Genomic DNA, 27,983 nt, shown 5'->3' with positions numbered 1-27,983 from the left:
AAAATGCCACCGATGAGTCTTCACTTCTGGAAAATCCTTGGATGAATGTTGTGGATAAAGAGATTAAGGTTTTGAATTTGGGAGAAGATGCTATTGTGAGATTGGTGTATAAACTGATTAGGCAACTGGCAGCAAAGCAAAAACTCGTTAATGGTGGTATGTACTCTTACTTACGGCCATAGATGAGTTGCAGGAATCCAGTTCAACCTATTCGTGTTACTTTTGTTGAGAAATACCCACCGGCTCATATGTTGGCTAGCCACATTAAATCCTAATCAGATTTCAAACCACGACAAATTTATTCAGAATATAGGTAAAAGAACTAGCACTACCTCACTACCAAAATCCTTCCACTAAATTCCCTCCAAACAGAGTTTTGGTATATGAAAAGTCTATATTTTTCTTGTCATAACTAAAATCACTAAGCTACGGAAATATCAGAGCATGAAGACTGTCATGAAACTACAATTGAATAAATAATTTAATCAATCAAATTCAAAATTGTTTAGAAGTGGTTCATTTCTTCGTGGAAGTTCCTGCTTCATTACTCTCTTACAACTTTCATGGGTGCTTTAAAAAGAGAACTTGAAAGCACCCACCTTGGAGTCTGATACTGAATCCCAGAAAGAAAGCTTTTTCTCTTGAGCCTTCTTCTCCTCCGCTTCCTGGACCAACTGATCTATAGCTCCAGGGAAAGTGATCTCAATAGTATTCTTGAACTTGTCATGCAAATTAATTCGGTCTCTTGTGCCAGATACAAGTGTGCTAGCATTTGGTCTCTTGAGAAAATCCAGGACATTTAACAAATTTCTCCTGCAATACAGAACCAAATATATGAAAATTATTTTCAGCCCCCAAAGTCATGAATGTTATGAACTGATGATTGCTCCTGCATGACATAAGGCCATAGAAATATCAAGAAAATATAGGATTTTAATTGAGAGCTTTTCACGTTACTTTCATTTGCCTAAGCAAAATAATGGCAGGGTAGGCATCTAGTAAAGACATGTTCATGCTGATTCCATATCGCTGATACCTTAAGATATGATTCATCTTATCCTCAAAATTTCTGACTATAAATATGGCCCTCAAACAGAAAGAAAATGACCTCCCTGCTACCATTCTAAGAATTTAGGAAGTTAGCACCCTTTGTTTCCTTGACTTACGGACTCAATAATAACAAATCCTGTTACCATTACCAGATTGTATCTACTTGCCTAATAGTAAACCGTTGCATCTCTTTCCCCATCTTTTCTATAATTACCCCAATCTCAATGCTTACCTGAAGTCCAAAACTAGACAACTTTTTTGGCCATGTTGACTTCAGCGTACAATGATTATTGAGCAAAGTGAGTAAGTAATTTATTACTGCATTATTCATATTTCTAATTATCAACTGACAGGTTACCCTCTTAAGAACCCATCTTTCCACAGACTCAAATGAACTATATTCAACCAATTTAGCCCGTTCATGGAAAATTGAATTTCACTCTAAAGAAGATATTTAAACTTCGCAAGTTGGTGCAAAAATTAAGATATAGGAGAACCAAACCTGCTAACATAGTTCTGTGTGATAGCAATGGACTCCTCCAGGTTGATCACCAAATGCCACCATCCATTAGGAATAAAGATAACCTCCCCGGCCTTACAGATGCATTCAATTGGTCTCTTTTTCCAATTCTTCGTGGCACCATAGAAGTTCATGAACCATTCCATTATGGAAACAGGGCATGCAACCTCCGCTCCATCAGAGCTTGGGTGCACCCCAGGTGGAACTACATCTGGTGGAAACAAAATCCATTTCTTAGAACCTTTGATGATTGCATTCCAAGCTGATGTTGAATTTGGATCAATGTGGAATGATGAACCAGACCCAGCTGGTCCAATTATAACCCACCTATAATCTGGCCTCTCATTGCCTAAAACACTAAACAAATCCTCTCGGAAATACACTGGAACCTCATACTCCTCACCCAAAGTAGGAACTTTATCAGCAAACTTCGGGTCAAACAAATACAATGGTCTTTCTTCTCTCACTGAGTCCGAATATCTAAGATAGTCCTCAAGCTTCATCTCTACTGGTCCAACAGCAAACCGAACATCACCACACACATTCACCAAATAATCTCTATCCCATTTTTTCAATGCAGCCCAATTATCCAAACAACCTTCCAGCAATACTGGCTTATTTGGTTCCTCAAAACTCGACACAAATTCTTCAACAGAAATACATTTCTTTCTAGCAATATTGTCCCTCTCAAGCCATTCAGGTTTCATTTCAAGATTAGCACATAACCAACTCTGAAACAAATAATCAGAATAAAAATCTCTAACTCTCAAACAACCATCAACATTAACTTTTCCAACATCAAATGAAGGGTAACAAGCACTAACAAATGTAGATTTCCATGACCCATTGAACATAAACTCGCCTTTTAGGTTATCCAAAGCAAGATTCCTCCACAGTGGTTCATGGTTGGCAAAAACATAGAAAGATTTACTCACAGTAGCTAAAACCCCTAATTGGGTGGCATCCAGAAATCCTAAAACGTCAATAACAAGCTCATCAGTTAGTGTTTGGAGATTACCTAAGCCAGTGTTTCTTGAGTTGACCGAGCCTGGATTGAAATACAGATTGCCAAGTGGCTGAACCCCATGAGTGTTTGATGGAGCTGAGGATTTGAGATTGTATCCTCCTCCTCCTCCTTCTTCTTCTGTTTCTTCTTCTATGGCTTCAAGTTCTTCTGGTTGTGGAAGTTCTTGTTTTCTGGAAAAGGATTTTATGGTTCTTTTTCTGAGTTTGCTTTTGTTTTTGTTTTTGAGCTTTTTCTTTTTCTTTATGGCTCGAGATAGCAAGCTTCTGCAGTTCAGCATTGTAGAGGTTTAGTGGTGGTGGTGCTGCTGACGGCTGATGCAGAAGATTGAGGGCGAACCGGTCACTGGGTGTAGGGTTTTGGGGATTCCTTGTCGCGGGGTATGCTAAAAACGCGTTTCACAGCTTTGTTTCCTAGGAACGGTTTCTCGGGTAAGAAAACGTTTTAGATGTTCAATTAAACTCTAATTTCTTGCTCTTTTTTACCCCATTTTTTAATTGTTTCTTTTAATTAAATTTAAACTGCAATGCAAATCTTTTAAAGAAACAGTTGATTGTCAGAATAGACTATAACTGTAATAAATAAGAAATCAAAATAAGCTCTTGGATTTAAAATCGTTTGGAATTACTAGAATATATTTTGTTAATTACTGTACTCAGTATTATTTGTATATATTATAACAGCAACAACAATAATAAATAACTAGAATTGTGAAATTAATATTAATAATAATATTGATAATAATGACAATAATGATATGATGATGATTATTATTATTCTTCTTATTATTATTAAGAATAAATAATGAAGAATCTATTTGTAAATATTACAAAATTTTTGAATACTCTAATAAATTCTATAGGGACCAAAATACAAAAGTAAGAAAACTTAATTGGAGGCAATTTAGAGATTATGATCGAAGAATGGAAGTATGATTTGCAACTCTTTGATTCCCAACTCTTTTTAAGGAAACAGATTCTCATCCCCTAATCTCATCAACTCAAATAATTCACATTCCTATCTTTATTATGAACATTGTCCATAATTCTAGTTCTCTAATCCAGAAAGTAATCACACCATGATTTGAATTTTAATTGTAAAATAAAACATTGTTGCATATATATCATGCAGCAAGCACTTCGTACTAGTGTCTGTTTTGATGTTGAAAGTCGAAATCGTTGGCTACAATTGGGTTTATAGAAGTTCGAAAAAGAAAGTTCAACAATCGTACAATCATTGAAACTTCCTCACGCTTTCATCATTTGGCTGCTGGGAAAAAAAGGTGGTGCCCAGCCGAAATTAAGGAGACGCAAATATATGACAAATGTTTAGAATGAAGACAAAACACTTGAAAAGAATCGAAAAAGGTATGAACAAACTTTGAGCTTAAGCTTGCCAGCAAACAAACTTAAAACATCCTAAAAGCAATGCTGCCAAATTTCTTTTCTTCTGTGTACCACTTTCAACCTGCATGTCACAAGATGCAAACAGTATAATTTTACAAATTATTATAAAACTGCATGCAATTCTCAAGGCATGCCCTGCAACAGTTCAAAAGTGTCATCGTCAACTATTAATTGTGTGCAAATATTCTGCTTCAAGGGACTCGGAATATAAAATAGTGAGTAATTCTTGGCAAATATATATATATATAATAATAATAATAAGAAGAAGAAGAAGAAGAAGAAGAAGAAAATATAATATATAGATGAGAAGATAACGTTGAGAAATTAAAAGAACAGTAAAATAAAATACAAGAAGGCCTTGCAGTAAAATTTGGATTCATTACGGATAAAACTGAAATGTCGTGGCGAGAGAAGAATAGGCATTTCATATTCCGTTGAAAAATCATACAAGAATTTGTAATGTACAGGAGTGGACAGACAGAAGACTTGTACCTTCAGCTGAATTGCAACAAACTTAAATGAACAAGCAAGCCTAGCAAGCCTATATCATAGCCATGATTTACCCGATCAACAAGCAGAACGTGTCCAATCCGAAGAAAATGAAACAAAAGAAAACTGCACAATACACCCAACTCCACAGCAACCAGGAACCCAGATAAAGAATGCAAACTCTTAAGGCAAAAGCATGATCTAAATCCACATAGCATTCACATTTACAAACAAAGGCTTGAGATGGATACGGTAGTTTTAGAACTGAATCAAACTTGCGTACTTGAAAGACATCTCCACTTTCTCATTCGAGGATCCTTATCTAGAAGCATTAGCAAGCCCACATTGTTGGCTGTTAACCCACAAGCATACCTGCAATTACATTAAAGGTATGAAAAGAGTGAGATCAAAAACCACAGGTCAATCCAGATAACATAGCGTCCAAGTTAGGTTGACCATGGTGCTTGCAGAAGTAAACCAGAATTGTAATGAAGCTCAATCCCTCAGATAATGTGCCCCAGGAGTTAATATTGCCATTGGGCCATATATACTTAATAATTAAGTAATAAACACTTCAAACGAGTTCCAGAAACTATGAAAGTACCTTTTTTTTTTCTGGGGAGGGGGAGGTTGTGTTTTGGTTGTGTGTGTTTGCTTTCATTAATTGTTCATTATGAAAAAGAAGAGGTAACTTCATTAGCAACTATCTTAATAGTTTACTTACTTGCTTCGATGAGCTTTCCTCCTCCAGAAAACAAAAGATGCAATCCACTGAACAAAAGAAATTGATAAAGATGAAAAGTAAATAAATAAATAAAAACAGAATACTCAGGTACTAAAAACTATATTTAACAGATGAAGGAAAGGGAAAGATTGATGCTTCCAACATCGATTCATATTCCAACAATGAAAATGGAAAACAGTGTATGACATTCTGATGCAAAATCCAATAAGAAGCACACAGATGAAGGAAAATAATAAAAACATCAATGAAATACTGAGTAAATTTGTAACAGAACAGGCTAATTCAATTTAAAAAAAAAAAAGAAAAAGAAATAATGAGTGAAAACAACAATTGCAGCTGTTGATGCTCTCAAGAAGCAAAGATAAGGGGAATTTGTAACAGAACAGGCTAATTCAATTTAAAAAAAGAAAAAAAAAAGAAATAATGAGTGAAAACAACAATTGCAGCTGTTGATGCTCTCAAGAAGCAAAGATAAGGGGAAATTGTTAAAAGAAAAATGAGAAGAAGGCAAGCAATACCATTCAATTTTGCTGTTTTCTATAAACACAAGATAATCAAAGAATTCTATTTAAGTACAGTTCAATTAATTAAGCAACCGTCCCAACAGCAATTAATTTTCCATATTCTATTCAGTTTGTGTCAATTTAAAAAAACGAAGATGGGGAAATAGCTAAATTTGATAGTGTTACATCATTGTGAAGGATATAAGATACACTAAAATGCAACATATAGATAACAGGGAATTGAAAATGTCAATGTTATGCTTTGCCAACAGAAAAGAAGAAAAAGGGTCATTCATACATATGGTGCAACCAAAATTACCTTGAAAATGGACATGAAGGAAAAGGATCCTATAATAGATGGTTTTCTCACACGCATCTGTCTTTCAGGTGTCATTTCCTTGTACAAATGCTGAGCAATTTCTTTCAACAATACCATTTGTGCTTTGTCCGTGCGCATTGAAATAATTGCCTGTCTCATTGATTCCCTGTCCGCCTCAAGGGCCTGAAGCCTCATGTACAGCTTCTTGATATCAGGATCACGAACATCATATTGATTCAGTGACTCTCTTGGAGTGGTGACATACTCCTCACAGATCCCTATGCTGGGTTTAGGATCTGGAGCACTTTTGTATTGTACTCCATTCTGAACGGAATCAATGGTATAAACTCTGTCACTCATGTCATCTCCATTATCTGATGCATTATCCATCTTTCCCAAATTAGAATAGTCATCTGTTTGTTCCATCTTCTTTATGGTACTGTTAAACCTAGGAGATTCTCCATAATCTGAACCTGTTTCTTTAACGACCCCCATGTATGAACCCGAACTATCAGTGGAAAACCTCCTGCTGTGTCTTGGCCGCCTAGGAGAGTGACCGACAATCACCTTCTCTAGTATATTCTTCCCATTAGAAAAATCCCCATCTGGCTGGTAGTGTCTAGGACTTCTTTCCATTTGATGGATCCTGTATTCCAAATTCTTCAAATGACGAGGGGTCTCACCAAATGCATATTTCTCAACATCTGCAACATCATTGTCAACTTCCAATGGCTCCGGGTTCTCATTCAAGTTGCATTTCAAAGGTGGGTAATCATATGTTGGTAGATCAAATTGGGCATCAAAGTTCTCAACCAGGCTCAGTTGCCGACTAATCCTGCGTTTCTCACATTTGTCACCCTCAACCTCTGCTTCAGTGAGCCCATAGCTCAGCATCCTATGCTTATAAGCCTGCACTTCACATGTAAGGGATTGAAGGGCCTGCTCTCGCTTATACAACAAATCCTCCAAAGCAAAAAGCTCCTGTTGGTCATGAGCCAGTTTCTCTTCTGTAAAACGCTTGAATTGCCGAGCCTCCATTTGTATTTCTGCCTTCTCCCTCTGCAACCTCAAAATCATGGACATGGCCTCGTTCGCAGCTGAAGATGAGGCATTTCGTTCCTCTTCCAGCTCAGTATACAAATCCTGTATGGTTTGCTGTTGGGTAGAAACAGTTTCACGCAATAAAGCACACTCATTCTCGATCTGGACACGTGGATTTGAATCTGCATCCAACTCAGGTATATAGAACTGTTTTCCACCCTCAAGCTCATCATATTTTCGTTTCACAGACCGATACCACGTCCCTGAGAAGCTACTTATCATAGAACAACTACACCCACAATCACAACATTTCACCAAATCCCTTGAAGGCGAAATAACTTCTAAATCCATTGTTTAATTCGTCACATCAAACTAAAGCAATTCAAGATAAAATCAGAATAACCCGAGCATTTTTAAAAAAAGAAATCCAAGAATCTTCAATTAAAAAAATTCTTATATTTAAAGCTCAAGTCCTCTCTCTTGAATCTATAGATCCTTCACTCAAAAATCCCCTCCTCCCTTAACACCACCCGCCTGCTAATCCTCCGCTTATGATCACCAAATTTACACAAATTCCTACAAAAACATTAGCAAACCAAATTGAACATGTAGCCCATTCTCCTTTTCTAAAACACGTTAATTTTTAATAATTAAAAAAAAAAGATGAAAATTTCCTCCTACAATTAATTTTTTTTCCCCGGGAAAGCTTTTCAAAAATAAAATTTCCGTCAAATCAAAACACAGAGATAGAAGCAGAGAAAGGAAAGATCATACCTCAACAGAACAAGGAGTAGGGAAAAGGAAGCTGCAATCGAGGTACGTGTTAATTTTCCCGGGCAAAAAAAAAATTCCGGGAAAACGAAAAAATTCAAGCTTCAGCAACCGGGAAATAAACAGACGACGAAAATTTTGCTCAAATTGGGCAAAAATTATGGCGTTTGGAGGGAAGGAAAATCAAAATGAAAAAAAATAAAATAGAAAAAAGAGAGAACAAGAGAGAGGGAGGGGAACAAAATTGGAAACCCTAGATTTTCTGTTCTTGTTTCTGCGAATTTGTTGCGTTTGTTTGTGTGTGCGCTTTTTTTTTTTTTTTTTTTCTCTCTTCGTTTTCTTGATTTTCGTGTAAAGCGAGAGCTAAAATCAGGTAAAATTATTTTTGGAGAAAAAGAGAGAAATTCGGATGATGATTAGACAGTTTTTTTTAGATTAATTAATTAAGGCATCTGACAATAACATTTAGCTCCCTCATTTCTTCGTTTTCTTAATTGAAGGTAGAAATTTTCAATTCCTATCATAAATATCCCTTGCTTTTTTCCATTAAAAGCCAAATTATTACAATAATAATCTCTATCTACATATTAGAGATAGACTTGTATACTATTTACTATCAAAAGAAAAAAATTATCAATTTATCACTATTAGTGACTATCTGTTTATAACTTTCAAACTTATTTATTTTTTTAACTTTAAATTTGTTTTCTTTCCTAATTTATCTCTATTTATTACTTCTCTTCTCTTGTTTTTACTAATGACTTATATTCATCCATATAAAAGATTAAAAGTTAAAAGATAATGAAATAATATACTTAATGTACAATTAAAATACCCAAAGAAATTTGGCCAACTCAATATAAATTTATGACTTATTTGATACAAATATAAACATTATATCTAATTTGAGTTAGGCAAAAGCTAAGGGATCTTGATGTTATTATTCTTTGAAAATATTGATTGTTATTAGTTGGGGAGATTGAGATGAGTTGTTCCAATGTGGTTAATCGGAGCACACAACTCAACTACTAATAAAAAGTGCCAAAAAAAAAAAGCGCGCGTGTGCGTGCGCGTGTTTTTTAAAATATTATTTTAGTATATTTTATTTGGGGTTAATTAAATATAAAAGTGGGTGTATTTTGACTTGGCAAAATATCATATAACAAGTGGTCAAATACAATGTGTTTATCAAATCATCACATGTATATAGCTCGTAACATGATTTTTATAGCTTAAAATTTTGGATTTGTTTATCTACATATTATATCAAGATTGATTACATAGATATTTGGGATATAGTTGCTAATTTATTACATTATTATTGATTCCATGTTTTGATATGCTCAATATAATGCTTTAATTACAATTTACTATCATATCAAATTAGTGTAAACAATTTGCATTTTGCTCTCATAAAAGCATTAATTAGATTTAATATCAAATCGAATGAAAGGTTATGAATATTTAATTTAAACAAAGGATCTACAAGGAAATAGTTTGAGACAAAATTGAAAAAAAAATGCTTTTCACTCCTCAAAGTTTGACTTCATATATATCCCTTTAATTTTTTTTTATGAAGCTGGATATTTATTAAGAAGAAGAGCCAAACAGTTCAGCAACTAAGAACGGAGGCGGAACAAACCTCCACTCTCTATGACCTGACAAAGAATTTCCCGCCTAAGCTATAGAGTGGACAACAGAATTCGCAGATCGTCTAACAAATGAGAAATAAACATCTTGCATAAATTTAGACAAAGCACCACAGTCTTCAATAATAAGAGTAAAATTACTAGGACCCGAGAGGTTATCAACTAAAGTATTGTACATGTTTAAACAATCCATCTCTATAATAATATTGGATAATTGTAGTTGCTTAATCCAACTAAGGGCCTCTTGAACACCAAGGGCTTCAGCATCACAAGCACTAAATCTTTCAGAAATACAACAACACCTAGTTGCCACAAATGCACCATATATCCCTTCAATTTTGAAACAGATAGAAGAGTGGCATTTTTCTTCTTTATGCTTGTTTGATTTTTTGCAGGATATTGGAACAATTTTTGATGGCCTATGTAACATAGATTACCAAATTGTCATATTGAGATTTCATTATAACTCAATCATGCTAATTTGGCGAGAATCACAATTCTTAATTGTTCAAAATACAACAATGATGACTTAATTCAAGGATGCATCATGAATCAAGTGGGTAGTGCCATCATTTGAAAAATTCATCTTTAAATTTTTAATGAAAGAAATATTTGTAATATTCAGACAAGAGTTTATGTTAATTTAGTGCACCGGCAAGTTTAATTTTTAATCTTGTTAACTATATTTAAGACTCGCAATTACAAGGTACAAATTTTCCGAGCAGCGGCGGCGTAGCCCGTTGGAAAGTCGATAATTGGGTACGTTAAAAACTTAAATTACTATTACGCCCCCAAATCAACTAATGACGAGAGATCCTTGAGGGGTATTCTTGTCAATAAAGATATTCAACGGCTACTTCACAATTGAATCTCTACAAAACCCTCACGAAAATCCGTTTGCACAAGGAACAGAAACCCTGGCAATAAGAGATCATAATCAACTGCATTTTCATCAAGAAGCAACAGTGCCCAACAGCGACAACAACAAGAAAAAAGAAGCATTTTTAATTTCTTTTCTGATCGTGCTATATTTAGTCTTTTTTTTGCAGAATTAATTTTGCTCCCTGTGTTTTTGCAGGCTTGGTTTCATCTAGCTTTCTCGTTTTCAATTTTCTTTTTCCTCTTTTATATATATTTTATTTGGTTTTACTCTGTTATCTCTTTGTTTAGAAAGTTATGGATGCAGGACCCAACAAGGTTCAATCAAGAAGCCCTCTTCAAGAACGGGTTCGTCAGAGAAAATGCTCCGGAGAAAATGTAAGAAAATTCACATCATTTCTTAATAATTTCTCCTTTTTTATTGATTTTTTTTTTATAGTTGTGCAATATTCTTGAATTTGCTCCAAATTTTTGTAGTTTCTGATTTTATACTGAATGTGTTATGATCAATAGTTGGACAGATTTATTCCAAATAGGTCAGCAATGGACTTTGATTATGCTCACTATATGCTGACAGAAGGGAAGAAGGGCAAAGAGAATCCAGTTGCGGCGTGCTCGCCATCAAGAGAGGCTTACCAGAAGAAATTGGCAGAAGCCTTCAACATGAACCGGACCCGAATCTTGGCTTTCAAGAATAAGCCACCTACTTTGATTGATCCGATCCCGAAGGAGTTCTTTTCATCTTCTGTTCACCAGTCTAAACCTGCCAAACCCAGGAGACACATTCCTCAGGTACCCATTTTTTTAAATATATTTTAGGTAATTTGATTACGGCATATGTTTATCCTTGAGTTAATCCTCTGTTACATTGAATTCCTTTTTTTTTTTGGGCGGGGGGGGGGGGGGGGGAGAAAAAAAAGTTTGATCATTAGATGATTAAAACAGTTTGATCTGAACTTTTGGATATGTTGCAGGTCAATCAATTAGTTGTAGTGATTTTAGGTATTCTTATCGACATGCTTGTGAACAATTGAAGGTGGAGGCTTGGAACTGTGTTTCTCAGTTAATTTGTTTAATTTCTATCTAATCTGTCTTGTATGAAGGGCATGATGCTAATTGATAGTAAATTTGTGGAATTTGAGAATATGGGTGCTTTTTATGTATAATTATAGTGTCTATACATTTTTGAGACCATTAATTGATTTGGCTGCTAACTGTTTGCTAATTTGCTTGTACCTTTAAGCTTGTCTCTGCCTCTGTATTAACATTTCTGCAATTGCCTGTGCAGTCTTCTGAGAGGACATTGGATGCCCCTGAGCTTGTGGATGATTTCTACTTGAATTTGCTAGATTGGGGTAATAGCAATGTGCTTGCCATTGCTCTCAGTAACACAGTGTATCTCTGGGATGCTTCAAATGGTTCTACCTCCGAACTTGTCACCATAGATGATGAAGATGGTCCGGTTACAAGTGTGAGTTGGGCTCCTGATGGGCGGCATATGGCTATTGGCTTGAATAACTCCCATGTCCAGATATGGGATTCTACTGCCAATCAACAGGTTTGTAATGCGTCTGATTGCATATTGATTTTTCTTCTATTACTTTTTCTGAAATAATTGTAGGTGAATGATTGTTTCCCAAACTGTGCTTTTGATTTTTTATTGTATTTTCAAATTTTGCAGCTAAGAACATTGAGAGGTTGTCATCGATCACGAGTAGATTCACTGGCTTGGAACAATCACATACTTACTACTGGAGGAATGGATGGGAAGATTATCAACAATGATGTGAGAGTGAGAGAACACATCGTTGAAACCTACAGGGGACACCAGCAAGAGGTTTGTGGACTTAAATGGTCAGCCTCAGGGCAGCAGCTAGCAAGTGGGGGAAATGATAATCTCCTTTTCATATGGGATAGATCCATGGCCTCTTCAAATTCACCAACACAATGGCTTCACAGACTAGAAGACCATACAGCTGCAGTGAAAGCCCTTGCTTGGTGTCCATTTCAGGGAAATTTGTTGGCCTCTGGTGGAGGTGGGGGTGACCAATGCATTAAGTTTTGGAACACCCACACTGGCGCTTGCTTGAATTCAGTGAATACTGGCTCTCAGGTATGCTCTCTTCTATGGAGCAAACATGAGCGCGAATTGCTTAGCTCTCATGGATTTACACAGAATCAGCTCACCCTTTGGAAATATCCATCAATGGTGAAGATGGCAGAGCTCACAGGTCATACCTCTAGAGTTCTGTTCATGGCTCAGGTATGCATGCTTCTTCAGTTAAATTTTGAATTTCATCTTGTAGATTGATGTTTTTGGAGGATGGGCCTGTCTCTGGTTCATGTTCTAATAATGTACTGCCGCTTTGTTTTCCAGAGCCCAGATGGAAACACAGTCGCATCTGCAGCTGGAGACGAGACTTTACGATTCTGGAATGTGTTTGGGTCTCCCGAAGTGGCAAAACCTGCACCTAAAGCAAACCCTGAACCATTTGCTCATTTAAGCCGCATCCGTTGAATATCCAAGTAAAAGAGACAAGGATATATAATCTTTTCTGAATAAAATTTTGGTAGATAATTTTTATGTAAAGCTCTTATAGTAACTCTGTTGTAGATGATCAGAGTCATAGTTGCTGTTGGGTTGCAAATATGATGTGAATACTGACCAATGCATGTTAGTGTTTTTACAAGTACTTGCTGTACTTCTCTCAACATCTAACTAATAATAGTATTTAGAAATTTTTCTCACATGTATTTAGTCCTTTTTGTGATGCATGGAAATATGTGAAACATGTCTTCTGTTTATATTAATTCAGAGGTTTCTGAGTAGAAATTATTGAGCACGTTAGAACGCTGACTGTGCTGTTACCTCAAATGATCACTCAAACTGGTGAGTTCCTTGTGGTTGCTTAAAATCTGTCCCAAAAATGGAGATATTCTTGCGGAGGGCTTCGTTTAACTTACTTCCCACAAAGATGATGTTCATCAGTTCACGCCCTTCTGAAGGGCACAAAAAGCAAATCAAGCAATAAATATAAGTAAATCAGAATAATTAAATTGAGAGTATGAGATTATTCTAGATCACTTCCTCAGCAGCATGCATGCAGAAATGCAATTAACATCCACTTCGAACAGTAACCAACATCCCAAATTATTTTAATCCAGCTCCACTTAACTTGCTTTCCATAATTTTGTCAAGCCTTGGCCCCATCTCGCAGGTTAAATAATTCTTCCAATCTCCGACCTTGCCTTTGCGGAAGTACACATTGTTATTAACGGCCAGATTTTCATCATCAGAACGATGTTTCCTTGTCTTTTTGACCTCCAAATTGCTCAAGTTATGGAAGCTACACAGCTCTACAATTTTTTGCACTACACCTTCATTTTCTTCCTCTAATGAGAAAGGGTAACCTATGAACCTGGCCAATCTTTTCAAGTAAAATCTAACAGAACATTTTCAAAATTACTTAAATTAGTTAGAGTTGTATCAAGTTATTAGTCTGTAAAATTTTTAATGAGACTTAGTGTCTGTTTGGTATGGTTTATTTAAGAGGCATAAGTGTGTATTTACTTAAATTAGTTAGACTTAGTGTCTGTTGGTATGGTAATTTTGATAGTTTTATTTGTTTGGGAGAATATATCAATGATGCAATTTTTAATTTTGAAAATTAAAGAAATGATTGAACTGATTTTTTCTTACTAATTGATAGTTTGGATAATGCATTTTGTTACATGTTATATAATTATGAATACATATCCTTTTTGGTAATTTAATTACACAAAAGTACTTTTAGTTTTACACAATCAAACAGTTTAATGGTTCAAAATATATTTTTTAATTGACAGTCAAACACCCAATGACTTTTTATCCAAAAGCTCTATTGGTATAAGCTCTACTCCTATAAGCTTTACTGTTATAAGTTCTATTTAATAAGCTGTACTAAATGAAGCCTTACTCGTGTAAAACACATTAGTGCAACTCTTTTTTTTTAAATAAATATTTTTATTCAATTTTATATAATTAAATACAATCCTATTATTTTGGGAACCCTCTATAGATATAACTTGAACTTGATCTAATATTTTTATTTGCTAATATCTTATTGATAGTTGTGTTTAATTATTTGAAGTGTCTAAGAATGTTAATATCGTCGGTGGAAAAAAAAAATCTCAAAAGAACCTAGTGCTAGACTTTTCATGGTTTATGCTTTCATAATTGGTGAGATTTTTTATGTAATAAAATGGCATTTTAATTGTTCGTTGCGTGAAGTAATTTGTAGATTTTTTTGAAAAAAAAGAAGAATTTCTTCAATTAGATTTTGTGTTAGTTAAATTTTAATAAACAAAGATTTTAATAAAATATATCTGATTGCTTCTTTTTCAATTACGGCTTTTAAGAAAAATACGTAATTGTGTCATGAGAAGTATGAAGTAAAGTTGTTAAATATAAAAAAATTATTTTTAGTTTGTTTAGTATTACAAAAATAAATAACATCTACTTTCGATTTCAGAATATCAAAATTTGAGTTTCTGTTAGTAGGTAGTAATATTTCTAATTCAAAATATGCTACAACGATAATAAACTGATTTAAAAAATTAAAAGAGTTTTTGCCTTTTGGCATTTAAAAGGATCCACGTGAATAACATTATTAGAAACAATTATTATTTATAGTTTGTTAAAATACGAGGGCCTAACATTTATTAACCAACCGATACCTAATTTTTTTTTTTTCCGATAAAAACCAACCCTAATTCGCCACTTGCTTGCTGTGTATAAATAGTAGAAAAAAAACCCCCAAAATTTTGCCTCCTAACGCTCAGAAGAGAACTCAGCGAGCGGCAGCCGATTCTTATTATTCCCTTTTCAAACCCCTTCAGATAAACTAACGCACGCTTTCTTTTTCTTCCGCTTTCTTCTCCATTGCTGATCATCTTGATTTCTTTTTAGTTTGAAAAACATTGTCTTTTAATATTTTGTTGTGTTGGTAAGAATGGCGACTGCTGTAGTGACACAATCTCAAGACCCATCACAGCCTCAATACGATGTGAAGCTCTTCAATAGGTGGACTTTCGAGGATGTTCAGGTTTATCTTCTTTAAATCCTCCTTTTGCATTTGGTTACTTTTATTTTTTTGGTTGTCTTTTTGGATCCGTCAGCTACCATTTTCGGTTTTGTGTTTTTTTTTTTTAATTTTTACGTAATTTTTTTCTGGGGCTTTTCATTTTGAGACGCATGTGATTTCGTGATTTCAATATTGGAGTTTTTTCCCGCTTTTTCCTTTGTAGTATTGATTGGGATTTAGTGGTTCTGGTGATAGGATTTATTCAAAGCTAGTATTTGGCGTCAAATTTGCATTTTTTTTTTTTGCTTAAGAGTTGTGTATGAAAAATAATATATATTTTACAATACCCAAAATATGGACGAATTAATATGTTTTGATATGTGGTAAAAACGTCGTTTGATTAATTATGTGATTCTTCCGTAGGATTGTGGTTTTACGGATAAGCTGGAGGAAACAAAGCAAGTGTTAGTGGTGTTCATATGTTTTTGTAGTGAATTTTAAATTTGGTGAACACTGCTTGTCAATTGTTTTTTTTTTTTTGTGTGTACTAATGTGTTCTTCCAAACATTCTTTAGTACTTTATCATCTATCGCCTTGGCCAACTTGTAAATCCTATTTCTGAAATTTGTATCTTTTCGGTATTTTTATTGGTAATTGGCCTTATTGAAGATCTTTTTGATTGTATGCGCTATAGGTCAATGACATTTCATTGAGTGATTATATTGGAGTCCAAGCAGCAAAAAATGCAACCTATGTACCTCACACAGCTGGGAGGTACTCAGTGAAGCGGTTTAGGAAGGCACAGTGCCCAATTGTTGAGAGGCTCACAAACTCACTGATGATGCATGGAAGAAACAATGGCAAGAAATTGATGGCCGTCAGGATTGTCAAGCACGCCATGGAAATCATTCACCTTTTGACTGACCAGAACCCAATTCAGGTCATTGTTGATGCTGTCATCAACAGGTATTGAAGTCTGATTTTTCTTTAAAACTTTGTGGAAGTTTTTCTTAGATATTCATACAACTGGTTTATCCATGTACTCTTGCATTGAATTTTCTAGAATTTCCTTTGTTGCTGCTGCAGTGGTCCAAGGGAAGACGCTACCCGCATTGGATCTGCTGGTGTTGTTAGGCGTCAGGCGGTTGATATTTCCCCATTGCGCCGTGTGAATCAAGCAATCTATTTGCTGACCACTGGTGCTCGTGAATCTGCTTTCCGTAATATCAAGACTATTGCGGAATGTTTGGCCGATGAACTCATTAATGCTGCCAAGGGTTCATCTAACAGGTAACTAATTAAGGCCTGAGTTCTGCTTTGTTATTGTTACCTCTTTACTTACAATTTGTTATTGTTACCTTTTCTTGAAACTGATTGTTAACACTTGTATTTTCAGCTATGCCATCAAGAAGAAGGACGAGATCGAGCGAGTTGCTAAGGCCAATCGCTGAACTTTGGACAATGTTTTGTTTTTTATTATTTTTTCTCAAACTTTGGACAATGTTTTGTTTTTTATTATTTTTTTCTCAAACTTTGGACAATGTTTTGTCGATATTTTTGCGGATTGTTTATTATGATCAATTATTACTTTAGAGTAGATAAATGTAAAAAGTTTATTGACATTTCAAACCCCTTGTTTTTTTTTTCATAAAAGGATCTTACCAATTGAAACAAGAGTAATGATACGCTTTCGTGGGAGAATTTACTAAAAAGTTCAAAGCAACCAAAATAAATAATGATTTTACTACCCAATATTTTAGAAGGTAGACTAAATTCAAATTTCAATTATTATTCCTTAATTACACGAATTTATAGACAAAGCAACAACAAAGAATTACATAAAATTAAATTTGATATAAATCATAGGTTGATCCATATCCTTCTCTAATAAAATCAGAACAGGTACTTTAGTTTGTTTATTCTTTGTTTATTTAAAATCATTAACTAGGTCATATTGATTATTTCTATTAAAATAAAAGACATATAATAACCAATTTCTAGATAAAATGATAAAATACAACATGTCGAAGATTGTTAATATATACCAACCGTTTTGATAATATCTCAAAAAATCTGGCACAAAACATTTATTTCACATTTTTAGTATTTAAATTTTTTTAGTTTAATTTTAATTTACGAAATTTATTTAATTTAGAATTAATATGAGCAAAAGTATATCTGAAAATAAAGGTAATATTGTAAAATTATAATGTCGGGGGTGTTATTGACTTGTGTCAAAATAATATTCTTTATACTAAAACAAACTCATGCAAATTTCAAATCCCTTGATTTCCCCGATTAGTTGCACAATTTATTGCGTAAATACTAAATAGTTTACTTATTATTTTTTAAGAAAATTTCACTACTCGGAGATTGTTGTTTGCCTACGAAGTTTGAAATCATGTGAAAATGAATATATTGACTTGTGTATCTCATAAATAATTTGTTCCGAAATTCTTGATTTTCTTTTAAAAATTGGTTCGAAATTAATTTTTAAATAAATAATACACAACCGTTGTTCTTTTTTTTTTTTAATCAAAACGAATATCCATTAGTATTTGTCAAAACTTAAATATTATTAAAACTTAAATATGATTTAAGGATATGAATTCGATATGATGTTTGGGAGGAGATTTTACAGTTTAAAGAAGAAGAATTTTACATTGAATGAGTTTGCTAGTTGGATGAAAGTTAAAAGGGATGATATTTATCCTAAATAATAATTTAATTATAGAATTTGTTTTTTAAACGAAAAAAGGGATAAACATTAATACGAAAAAGTAGGATTCTAACTATTACTCCAGTATTTGAGTCGTGACTAATGTTGGACTAAAATGCATCACTTTATCCTAAACTACCATTAAATATTTTTTATAAACTCCTCTCGCAGTAATTTTATTAGATAATTAAGATGGTCATTGTCAGTCATACTTTATATTAAACCCTACATGCTTCTTCTTCTTCTTCTCAAATCTTGGTTGTGAATGTTTATGAAAATGATGAAGCTTGTTCGGTCGAGTACAATACTTGGCAGCTCTAGAAACACCCAAATAGGTAGTGGGAGCTTTTGCTTGTTTTCAACTGCGGCTAAAGCTAAAATTAATTCGGAGGATAATTCACTGGATGCTCTCTGGGCCAGTATCGATCGATTCAGTCTCTATTGATGAAACTGCCTCAGTCCCTAAGCTGCTTAATTAATCGATGGGTCGGAGAAGTTGGACCCTTAGCCAAAGAAAATGTCCTATACTGCGTCGAGAAAGTGGATTCCTTTGCCGCCCTTAGGGTATGTAATAACTTTTTTTTTTCTTCATTAACTGCAAGTAACGAGCAATGATATATAGTCAAATGGAAAAAACTTAAAAAAGTGCTGACAAAAATAACTGGTACATGGTAAGGGCACATGCGGGTGGCCAACGACTCATTATTTATTGGTTACTAACCCGACCACGTCCTTGGGGGCATTGATTGGTTTATCCTTGATTTTATCAGTAAAATTTAAAACGAAAAGAGAGATACCTTGAAAAAGAATGGACTCATCACTGGAGAGGTTTCTGAGCATTGTGAACCTCATGAAGTAATTTTGAGTATCAATTTGTCTGTTGCAGTTATTTCGCAAAAAAACATTTATATTCATTATATTGAAATTGAAGACCGGGCAAAGTTCATGAGATGAAAAAGTTAGGGTTTCACCAAAAACAAAAAAAAAAAAAAACATTAAGGTTCAGTTTTGTCAAAAGATTGAAAATATGATTTTTTTTTTGTTAAATATTGGGTGGATAATGCTCTTCATATTTTATAATTCTAGATTAAATTAAGTTCCAAGATATGCGACGGTAGTGTGTCAAACTACCATTAGTATGTTATATGTACTCAAATAATCTTGATAAATTCAATTTGCTCAGTGCCTTCACGATTTTGGACCTACCATTAATACCGATAGAACGCATATCATTTCAGAATGTATAACGTGTATGAGTCAATAAAATGATCTTCGTCCAACTTGATTTAAGTTATTATATTGTATTAACCAAATATATAATGCAGTCAATTAGATTACTTAAATACTTGCTGCCTTAGATAATGACGTCTAATCTACAATTATTGATGAGGTAGATAATTTTAACCCGTAATACATGCGGTATTCTCATGGCATTGGTCTTCTCAGGCTAATTATTGGTCATCACTCATCAAGAAGAAACAAATGAAAAAAAAAAAGAAAAAAGAATTATCTATTAGTAAAGGCTGATATATAAAGAACGCAATATATTAGTCATACAAAATAATCTCAACACATATAGTCTGAACTATATGATTAAACTATCACCACACATACACAAATATATGTGTATGTTCTACAACTTGAAAGTTTCTCACAGCAGAAACATAAAAATATTCTACATAATTTAAACTTAACACAAGCATATTATAATCAATTAATTAATTACCTAATACATGCAATTCCAACAATCTTGTTTAGCAAAAATTACTTTTTCTCGATTAGGTCGAGTTTTCAGACATGAACTTCTCGACGACTTTTAGAAATTCATTAGAGGCTTCCGAGAATGGCTCATTGGTGAAAAAACCATGTTGTTGTCCTTTAAACTCGACGAAATCAATAGTTTTACCCATCGCTTTCAATCTTTTTGCATAGTCTTTAGCTCTATCTTTTAACAATTCGATTTCGCTGGCGACAACTAACATCGGATCGAGGCTCACTACTTCAAGGCTGGGGCTTTCGGGACCAAAAGGATTTGCGTATGGATGGTCTCTAGTTTCTCCAATTGGTAATGATAGCCTCCAAAAACTGTCATGCATTTTCAGAAAAGTAGGAGAATTTCACTATATAATCAAAATATTCGATGTCATATTTAATTTAATTGATAAAATTTAAGTAGGATTAATAACACAACAACAATGATACGTGTACAAAATATACACAACAAATAACATATCATTACTGGAAGATTTTAAAAAAAAAATTCTATAAGACAATTTTTTTTTAAAATTTTTTTGCTTTTATACATTTTATACTACTTTCGGTACATATAATATTATTCATAGCACAAATTATATTAAATATTAAAATTGCTTGTTAATTTCCTCCAATTTACTGTGTTGCCATTTTTTTGCATAAGACAATGGGAAGATAGAGTTTGATTAAGCAATAAGCACTACCTCATGTAATTTGGATTAGGCGCTATCTCAAATTTAATCATGATTATTAATAATGGAGTTCACTTTTGCGCTATCACATCTCTTCCGTTTGGTGCTAATAGTGAAGAGATACTTTATGAAAAAAATGATGTCTGTCCATTCATCGTGGCCGAATTCTTGTAAAAATGGGTGAGAACTGAGAAGATGGAGAAATGCATGTATTTTGCACTTTTTGAATCAGTTGAATAAGAATAAAAAAATTTGAAATAATCACTGTGCTCAGAAAGGGAAATATCAAGCTGGTATCGATTTTTAAAAAGTTTAATTCCATTAATGTGGCAAGCTTTTGTTCGAGCGCAAAGATGACGGTCCAAGAAAAGGCAAGTGGTTTATTTTGATTGGGTATTATGGATAAATATTGACCAATAAACTATCCTATCATTTTTGTCCTTCGTGATTATGGTTAATTAGTTTCTGGATTTAGACTTTGGCTTGAATGAATTGAACGGGATTTAAGAAAATGACTCGTTGCTCAAAATAGATAAATAGCCCTTTCAAAAGCTTTTTTTATATTTCATAAGGAGGCTTTCTAGTCGGCTAATTTTCATTGTCTTGCAAATTTCTAGATTTTATAATCTAGTAACTTCTGAGTATTAATTATTATTATTATTTTTTTTAGAAATTTAAATGTGTTTACAAACGTGGACCAATACTGCTAAGAATTTTTTGTAACCAAAGTTAATCTTTTGGAGAATGATTTTGACTTATCACTTAAATTTATATTTCTTTAATTTATTGTCTTTAACAATATTTTAATAAAAGGTGCTTTCTCCCTTTGATGAATTCCCATTATTTACATAAAAAAAAAATGATACAAGGTATTTTAAATTTATCTACATATATATAAACAATTTTGAGGAGTAGATATGGATAATGTGAAATTAGGTTCAGCAAATGTACATGATTGTTTAATAGTCGTCAGTCATACAGCTCTCTTCTCTTGCCCACCATTATTTACTTAGTAAATTATACAACTCTCTTGATTCCCTATACCCTACACACGCTGTAAAATCTACAGGGTGCGTGTTATTATCACATATAACTAATAAGGGTTAAATTTTAAAAAAAAATATCATTTTTTTAAGGTTAATTAATTTTGTAAATTACATAGCTACTTTGGTTTTTGGAGGTAAGTTACTTTATTAACTTAATTTCCAGAACATGTGATCGTACTGAAAAGTGAATCTTTATATATACAAAAAATTTCTTTTTTTTTTTTTTTTGGTAAGAGTTATGAAGTTTTAAAATTATTAAAAGGATATCAGTAATTGTGAATTTATAGCTTAAGGAGTTAAGATTTGTAAGAGATAAATGTACATGAGTTTTTCAAGTTTGGAATGATAATAACAATTGAGACCAACCAGTGGCACTGGCTAGGATGCATAATTTTGGCATGTTTTATCTATAAAAAAAAATTAAATTAAATTAAAAAATTTATACCAAACAAGTCTGTGTCAATTAAAATAGACCACCACCTTAAAACACACTCAAAATTCACATGTGAATGCATAGGTTTGATATGTCCACGTCTTGAGAGAAAGCAATTAATAAAACATTACGTGAAAACCACTACCTGCTAATTTGATATCATAGGAAAATCCGAAAAATAAAATAAGAAATAGAATGAATCAAATTATTAATTATTACCTGTCTAGTAATTCCAGATTCAACATAGCCTCACTTGGCCCCAGCTCAGACTTGGTCCGAGCCACACCACCAAAAAATGGAGCCAAAAGCACATACCCTCGAACCCTAACTGGAGCCAACTCGCTCGAACCGCCGCCGAGCTGAACCGCCAAATGATGAGCAATATTCCCCCCGGAGGAATCTCCAAGAACGAAAACATTATCAAATTCAACTTCATCAAACCATGCATCCCCATTAAGATTTTCACTTAAAGCCTGAGCTTGCAGCCATTTCATGGCAGCAAAAGCATCTTCCATCGCAGCCGGGAGCCGGTGTTCCGGCGCCAGCCTGTAGTCTAGGGCAACAACGAGAGCGTTGAGCTCAGCGGCCAGGCGGAAGCAACAGTTGTGAGAGTTTGGCCACTCTCGTGACCCGGCGCAAAAGCCTCCCCCGTGAATGAATACCACAATGGGAAGCTTAGCTTTAGACAGCGGAGAAGACGTCGTTTCTGATCTGGGTTTGTATAAACGGAGGTGCAAGTCGTGGATCTTGTCATATTGACAGTCCTTGAAGAAGACCGATGACTCGTCGTTTTGATCGATCAACTGCATGTTAAACTTGATATCTTTGGACCTGAAAACTGTGCCATCACTGTATAGTCGAAGGACACCTCCCATGTCTTCGACAACGCAAGGAAGGGAACCCATCTTTAGTTTTCTTGAGAGAGCTTTTGATTTGTTTTGATAATTAATGCATGGCAATGGAGGTGAAGAGGGCGAATGTGTTTATATAAGCATGAAGGAAGGGGGGTGAGAGTGGGGATGTTGTTGTAATTGGAGGGTAAATTTGTCATTTTTTTTGGATATTTTTATAGAAGTTTCTTATGGTCGCATGTATTTGTGTTGTGATCATTGTTTTTATCTTTTTGTTTTAAATAAGGACCATATATGAGCTTGGTGGCTATTGTAATATGTGCACATGGTAAAGGTGGTGACAAAGACACGGCCAGCAACTTTGATCGGAGGGGGCAATTTCTTACGAGGATAAGATTTTGATGAGATCATGATTTTTTTTTTAAAAAAACATTAATAAACGGTTAAATTTGAAGTTGATTTTTTCTCTTTTACCGAAAAAAAATATATGAACATAGATTTTTAACTCTCATTTATGGCACTTTTATATACTTTAAAAAAAATAAAAAGACAATTTCAGAATTTAAAAATAATTATATTTTTAGTTGTGGATACTAATTAGTTCAATTAGTAAAATTTTCCGGGTGATAAAAAGATTTTCATCAAATCCAACTCACATGAGTCTATTTAATTTCTGCTTGTATATGAAGAGGGCAAAGACTTTTTGTAACTTCGAAGTTATTTACTTTATAAGTTTGTAGTTTGTATAATATTTTAAGAGTACACAAGTTTTCAGTAATGTTCAAGTCCCTAGCTACTGGGCCTTGCATGGTTTTATGACTTCGTCCCTGCGGTGAAGGAGGTTGGGTTGCGTGTGTGTGTGTCTTTCTTTTCTTTTCTTTTTCTCCTATATTCCTATATATGCACAAAAAATTTATGTGAATGGAGTTAAAAGAAAAAAAATACACGGATTCTAATATATGAGAAAATAAAAGAAAATGCAATGAAAAACGTATGTTATTATCTTTTATTTTCATCCACATATGAGCTCACACGTACAAGTATGTGCGCGCACACACATATAAATTTTTAGGTGAGGATGCCTTCATTTTTTTTTTATGAGGACACACTATTAACCCGCATAATTTTAATAGAGTCGGTGTCTAATTCACTATAAAATTATATGGTCTAATAGAATGTCTGAATTAACTTTATTTAAGTCATATGGCTTAGTAACATGTCCGATCCACATGGAAAAAAAAGAAAAGAAAAAAAGATAAGGGCGCCCACATAAGAGGAGTATATATATGTGTAGTTTAAATTTTTATTTTTCGAGTTAGCTCGCAACTTAATGTGTGAATTGAAAAATTCTCATGAGAACGTGAGTATATTTATAAACTATGAGAAGCTAAATAAATTGACCAATTTTAGATAAAGGAAAATTGCATAAAGCCGAACCATACTAAACTTGTGATAGTGAAACATGTGCGTAACACCCAAAACAAACAATATCTACTTAATTATTTAACTTAGATTGTAACGCTTTTGATTTAATTTGAACTTATCATTGACACAAACCGACTACCTAAGCTTCTTTTTGTTCGGATCTCTTGAATTAGCAAATCGACAAGTTTGGATCAATTTTTAGGTCTACAATAATCTAAAACTAAATTACAATTTAGAGTAAGAAATTTTAATGTGAGTGCCATCAGATTTGAGTCGAAAAGAAGAGATTTGAAGCTTGCAACACTCACAAGGATATGAGATGGGGATTAAATTACCATTAGCTACAATGTCACTTATTAATGAGTGCTTTTGTGTTACAAAATTTTTTTAAAAAAAAATGGCTTAGTCAAAGAATCATTATAAAAAAAATGTGAAAGGAATTAATAAATATCAAATGTAGATTACAGCACGCAGCTCTTGAGAAGAGCTAAAGATCAGAAGAGTCAAGAATATAAAAAAATGGGGCTAAAGGTAAACCTTAATTTCCAGGCATTTGCAGTTGACGCAGAAATGAAAAAAAAAAATCTTTGCAAATGGAATCTATCATTTTCGAATAAGATTTAGGGATCAAAAGTTGATTCCTAGTAATAAAGCAATGTTGAAGATTTTCAGCCTTTTTCATATGCAGACAAAGCTGCTTTAGAGCTTCCCACTATGAGCTGGAGATAACGACATGCACTTGTTTTGTCTGTATTCCTACTTTGTCAATTATCACTGATTCTGTTACTGCTGCACGCTAAAGTAACTTCTTTTTCATCCCACTAGCTATATAACATTTGCTCTCAAGTCAGTAGAATTTTAACTCGAATAATTAGTGTGATCAATCAAAAAATAGTTCGGTAAAATTAGTGACGTTGAGTAACTTCACTTTCATCCACTGTAAGACGTCTTATTCATTAACCTTCAGTGCCAAGAAAAGGTTAATGAAAAAAAAAAAGTTTGATAATGATGGGATATGCTTTTGAGAATATTGGAATCGAGAGAATATCGAAATCTAAATAGATTCGAATCTAATGCGTTATGTGTATACAAATATAAAATATTTTTTGGTAGATATTTTTAAACCTTAAGTTAGAATTTTTTAATTGTAAATTTAATTATGAGTGCTGCTAAATATCAAGAACAACGAGAGAATGACGAGAGAATTGTCTCTTCTCTCTCTCAGTTGTCAGCTTTTTTTCTTTCTCTCTCATCCCACCACATGCTTTATTCTCTCATCATTCTCTCGTTTTTCTTGATACTTAGCATTTTTCTTTAATCATTCCTAAATTCTTTGAAAAATAAAAAAAGAAATCTAAAACAGAAAATTTGACTATAAGGATGAAACAGTAAATTATACGGCCATCAAACGACAAGAATACGTCGTTTACAGGAATCATGTACAGCCATACTTTTGCAATAGACAAATCCCAAATTATTGCATTGCAAGTCAAACAAACTAAGAAGAAGAACATTAGCTCTAAATGTTAGAAAATCAACAGCCAACAAATTAATATTCATGACATGTCCAAGAGATGGAAAAAAAAAATCTCTTAAATTATCAAAACCAAGAGAATTACTTAATTTATCTGAATCTCTATTAAGTATTCAACGATTGGCCTTGGCAACTCTCTCAATCTCATCCTTCTTTTTGATTGCATAGCTGAAACAATTCAAGAACACAGTTAAAGAGAAATTGTGTGAATAAGGTTTTTTCTTGAAATAATAATAATAATAATAATCTTTTTGCTTTATGCATGTATTTTGATATTAGGCGAATGAGAATTGTATGAATAAGTTAGCAAATTAAATTACCTGTTGGATGAACCCTTGGCAGCATTGATGAGTTCATCAGCCAAGCATTCAGCAATTGTTTTGATGTTTCGGAAAGCAGATTCACGAGCACCGGTTGTAAGCAAATATAACGCCTGATTCACACGGCGCAAGGGGCTGATATCCACAGCCTGCCGCCTAACAACACCCGCAGAGCCAATTCTTGTGGCATCTTCACGAGGACCACTGTAACACCCAAAAAAATTAAAATAAAAATGCAACTCTAAATATGCCATAATTAATGAAATATAAATTCATGCAACATATATGGGAGAAAAAAAAAAAAACTAGTACCTGTTGATGACAGCATCAACAATGACTTGAATTGGGTTCTGGTCAGTAAGGAGATGAATAATTTCCATAGCATGCTTGACAATCAAAACAGCCATCAATTTCTTGCCGTTGTTTCGTCCATGCATCATCAGTGAATTTGTGAGCCTCTCAACAATTGGGCACTGTGCTTTCCTAAACCGCTTTACTGAGTACCTCCCAGCTGTGTGAGGTACATAGGTTGCATTCTTTGGTGCTTGGACTCCAATGTAATCATTCAAGGACATGTCGCTCACCTATAGATTGAGATTTAACGAAAGTCAAAATCACTGAGATTTACAAAAAGTCAAAATCAAATAATTTAAAAATAGAAATTATTAATCGACAAATTTTGTATACAGAGAGAGTTGTTGAATGATAAAATTTGTGCTATAACTCTTAATAAAGAGAGTTAATGGGTGGTCTGCATCGAGAATGTTAACATTCATTTTAAATATTATTATTGGATTCTATCTAGATTTTAGCGTGGCAGATCGGGATAAACAAAATTCAATGACACTTTCATTCATTCATTTATAAAGTATAATCATAACAAAAACCTCACTGTATGTTATTATATATATAAAGATCATAGTATTAAATAAAAATGAAGCGGTAATGTAAAAAAGAAAAAAAATGTGGAAACTTAACGCTAACATCCTCGAAAGTCCATCTATTAAATAGCTTTACATCATAATGCGGCTGAGATGAATCCTGATGGGCCTGTTTTGGCGCTGCTGTCGCTGAAGTTGCCTTCGCCGTCGACGCCGTGGCCATTCTTACCTATTCACAAACTCATAATCAAAATGATTGAGAATAAGAAATTGAAACAGCATTAGGGTTTGAGAAAATTGAGTGTTACCTATTTAAACTTCGCTGAGTGAGGGAAAAAAAATATGGAGAAAGAAAAATTAGAGTAGGGTTTTTATGTGCTGTGTATAAGTACTGGGCGAGGCAATTCAAACTAGGGTTTGATTTTAAAAATAGAAATTTTATCTCTTTGGAGGAAAAAAAAAAACATTAATGTGAACTCATAAATATCCGATTGAAGAAATTTATTGGACTGTTTGTTATACGGGATGAGGCAATATAATGACGATATACCCTAAAGTTTCTCCTTAAATGATAAATGATAATAAAATTCCAAAAATTTTAAAATTAACCAAAATTTCAAGTTATAAGGTCATAACAGAATACCCCTTTAAAGATTATCGCCATCCATGAAGAATACCCCTTTAAACATTACTCACAACCATTAAAGCAGGACTTTTTTTCTGCGACCCTTGGGTTTCTGTTTGAATGATTCAGCAACCTTACAACTTTTTCTTTGTTCATTTATTTTTGAAATATTATTTTTATACAAACTTTTTCACTGTCAAAGAAACCTATATATATATATATGCTCAGTCCATAGTCCATATACGG

At 33.6% G+C, this 27,983-nt stretch overlaps 6 protein-coding genes across 8 annotated transcripts; 2 read left to right on the top strand and 4 right to left on the bottom strand.

Annotated features, from left to right (window-relative positions):
• Positions 1-333: 333 nt before the first annotated feature.
• Positions 334-3,029, bottom strand: LOC102615238 (arginine-specific demethylase JMJ22). The gene is made up of 2 exons (XM_006481586.4): positions 1,553-3,029; positions 334-813 (listed from the first exon to the last, which is right to left on the bottom strand). The coding sequence occupies exons 1-2, from the start codon at positions 2,872-2,874 to the stop codon at positions 573-575; spliced, it is 1,563 nt and encodes a 520-aa protein (XP_006481649.1). The 5' UTR covers positions 2,875-3,029; the 3' UTR covers positions 334-572.
• Positions 3,030-3,715: 686 nt separating this feature from the next.
• LOC102615516 (myosin-binding protein 7-like) lies at positions 3,716-8,253 on the bottom strand. Of its 2 annotated transcripts, XR_003065962.2 has the most exons (5): positions 7,872-8,253; positions 6,057-7,673; positions 5,214-5,260; positions 4,493-4,861; positions 3,716-4,061 (listed from the first exon to the last, which is right to left on the bottom strand). XR_003065962.2 is itself a non-coding variant. In XM_006481587.4 (4 exons), exons 2-4 carry the CDS (start codon positions 7,446-7,448, stop codon positions 4,759-4,761), a joined length of 1,542 nt encoding a protein of 513 aa, XP_006481650.1. In that variant the 5' UTR covers positions 7,449-7,673; positions 7,872-8,253; the 3' UTR covers positions 4,359-4,758. The 2 variants fall into 2 exon arrangements, 1 of the variants encoding a protein (XP_006481650.1); XM_006481587.4 differs by lacking the exon at positions 3,716-4,061 and having other exon boundaries at positions 4,359-4,861.
• A 2,021-nt stretch (positions 8,254-10,274) lies between these two features.
• On the top strand, positions 10,275-13,195 carry LOC102615822 (cell division cycle 20.2, cofactor of APC complex-like). 2 transcript variants are annotated; one of them, XM_006481588.4, is made up of 5 exons: positions 10,275-10,774; positions 10,910-11,188; positions 11,685-11,954; positions 12,078-12,659; positions 12,774-13,195. In XM_006481588.4, exons 1-5 carry the CDS (start codon positions 10,694-10,696, stop codon positions 12,912-12,914), a joined length of 1,353 nt encoding a protein of 450 aa, XP_006481651.1. In that variant the 5' UTR covers positions 10,275-10,693; the 3' UTR covers positions 12,915-13,195. The 2 variants fall into 2 exon arrangements, with proteins under 2 accessions (XP_006481651.1, XP_006481652.1); XM_006481589.4 differs by having other exon boundaries at positions 10,276-10,774; positions 10,974-11,188.
• A 1,973-nt stretch (positions 13,196-15,168) lies between these two features.
• Positions 15,169-17,088, top strand: LOC102616307 (40S ribosomal protein S5). Its single transcript, XM_006481590.4, has 4 exons — positions 15,169-15,480; positions 16,154-16,425; positions 16,546-16,749; positions 16,856-17,088. Exons 1-4 carry the CDS (start codon positions 15,388-15,390, stop codon positions 16,908-16,910), a joined length of 624 nt encoding a protein of 207 aa, XP_006481653.2. The 5' UTR covers positions 15,169-15,387; the 3' UTR covers positions 16,911-17,088.
• Positions 17,089-19,707: 2,619 nt separating this feature from the next.
• LOC102616598 (probable carboxylesterase 15) lies at positions 19,708-23,096 on the bottom strand. The gene is made up of 2 exons (XM_006481591.4): positions 22,321-23,096; positions 19,708-20,263 (listed from the first exon to the last, which is right to left on the bottom strand). Exons 1-2 carry the CDS (start codon positions 23,004-23,006, stop codon positions 19,957-19,959), a joined length of 993 nt encoding a protein of 330 aa, XP_006481654.1. The 5' UTR covers positions 23,007-23,096; the 3' UTR covers positions 19,708-19,956.
• A 2,716-nt stretch (positions 23,097-25,812) lies between these two features.
• LOC102625543 (40S ribosomal protein S5-like) lies at positions 25,813-27,824 on the bottom strand. Its single transcript, XM_006481793.3, has 4 exons — positions 27,210-27,824; positions 26,544-26,815; positions 26,232-26,435; positions 25,813-26,079 (listed from the first exon to the last, which is right to left on the bottom strand). Exons 1-4 carry the CDS (start codon positions 27,333-27,335, stop codon positions 26,025-26,027), a joined length of 657 nt encoding a protein of 218 aa, XP_006481856.1. The 5' UTR covers positions 27,336-27,824; the 3' UTR covers positions 25,813-26,024.
• Between the last annotated feature and the right edge of the window lie 159 nt (positions 27,825-27,983).

The sequence above is a fragment of the Citrus sinensis genome, chromosome 6, assembly GCF_022201045.2.
Source record: "Citrus sinensis cultivar Valencia sweet orange chromosome 6, DVS_A1.0, whole genome shotgun sequence".
NCBI classification, from domain to species: Eukaryota; Viridiplantae; Streptophyta; class Magnoliopsida; order Sapindales; family Rutaceae; genus Citrus; species Citrus sinensis.
The sequence above is the reverse complement of the archived record's forward strand: the minus strand, read 5'-3'. Positions and strand labels throughout refer to the sequence as shown.

Bases quoted from the DNA above. Each gene is read 5' to 3' on its own strand.
- LOC102615238 (XM_006481586.4), bottom strand. From the start codon at position 2,874: ATGCTGAACTGCAGAAGCTTGCTATCTCGAGCCATAAAGAAAAAGAAA. The intron at 814-1,552 runs GTTTGGTTCTCC...TCTGTATTGCAG, and splicing joins ACACAGAACTATGTTAGCAG to GAGAAATTTGTTAAATGTCC.
- LOC102615516 (XM_006481587.4), bottom strand. From the start codon at position 7,448: ATGGATTTAGAAGTTATTTCGCCTTCAAGGGATTTGGTGAAATGTTGT. The intron at 5,261-6,056 runs GTAATTTTGGTT...TCTTTTGTTCAG, and splicing joins CCTTCATGTCCATTTTCAAG to TGGATTGCATCTTTTGTTTT. The intron at 4,862-5,213 runs GTAAGTAAACTA...ATGTAATTGCAG, and splicing joins AGGAAAGCTCATCGAAGCAA to GTATGCTTGTGGGTTAACAG.
- LOC102615822 (XM_006481588.4), top strand. From the start codon at position 10,694: ATGGATGCAGGACCCAACAAGGTTCAATCAAGAAGCCCTCTTCAAGAA. The intron at 10,775-10,909 runs GTAAGAAAATTC...TATGATCAATAG, and splicing joins GAAAATGCTCCGGAGAAAAT to TTGGACAGATTTATTCCAAA. The intron at 11,955-12,077 runs GTTTGTAATGCG...CAAATTTTGCAG, and splicing joins ATTCTACTGCCAATCAACAG to CTAAGAACATTGAGAGGTTG.
- LOC102616307 (XM_006481590.4), top strand. From the start codon at position 15,388: ATGGCGACTGCTGTAGTGACACAATCTCAAGACCCATCACAGCCTCAA. The intron at 16,426-16,545 runs GTATTGAAGTCT...TTGCTGCTGCAG, and splicing joins GTTGATGCTGTCATCAACAG to TGGTCCAAGGGAAGACGCTA. The intron at 16,750-16,855 runs GTAACTAATTAA...TTGTATTTTCAG, and splicing joins GCCAAGGGTTCATCTAACAG to CTATGCCATCAAGAAGAAGG.
- LOC102616598 (XM_006481591.4), bottom strand. From the start codon at position 23,006: ATGGGTTCCCTTCCTTGCGTTGTCGAAGACATGGGAGGTGTCCTTCGA. The intron at 20,264-22,320 runs GTAATAATTAAT...AATGCATGACAG, and splicing joins AATCTGGAATTACTAGACAG to TTTTTGGAGGCTATCATTAC.
- LOC102625543 (XM_006481793.3), bottom strand. From the start codon at position 27,335: ATGGCCACGGCGTCGACGGCGAAGGCAACTTCAGCGACAGCAGCGCCA. The intron at 26,436-26,543 runs GTACTAGTTTTT...TGGGTGTTACAG, and splicing joins GTTGATGCTGTCATCAACAG to TGGTCCTCGTGAAGATGCCA. The intron at 26,080-26,231 runs GTAATTTAATTT...GAATTGTTTCAG, and splicing joins GCCAAGGGTTCATCCAACAG to CTATGCAATCAAAAAGAAGG.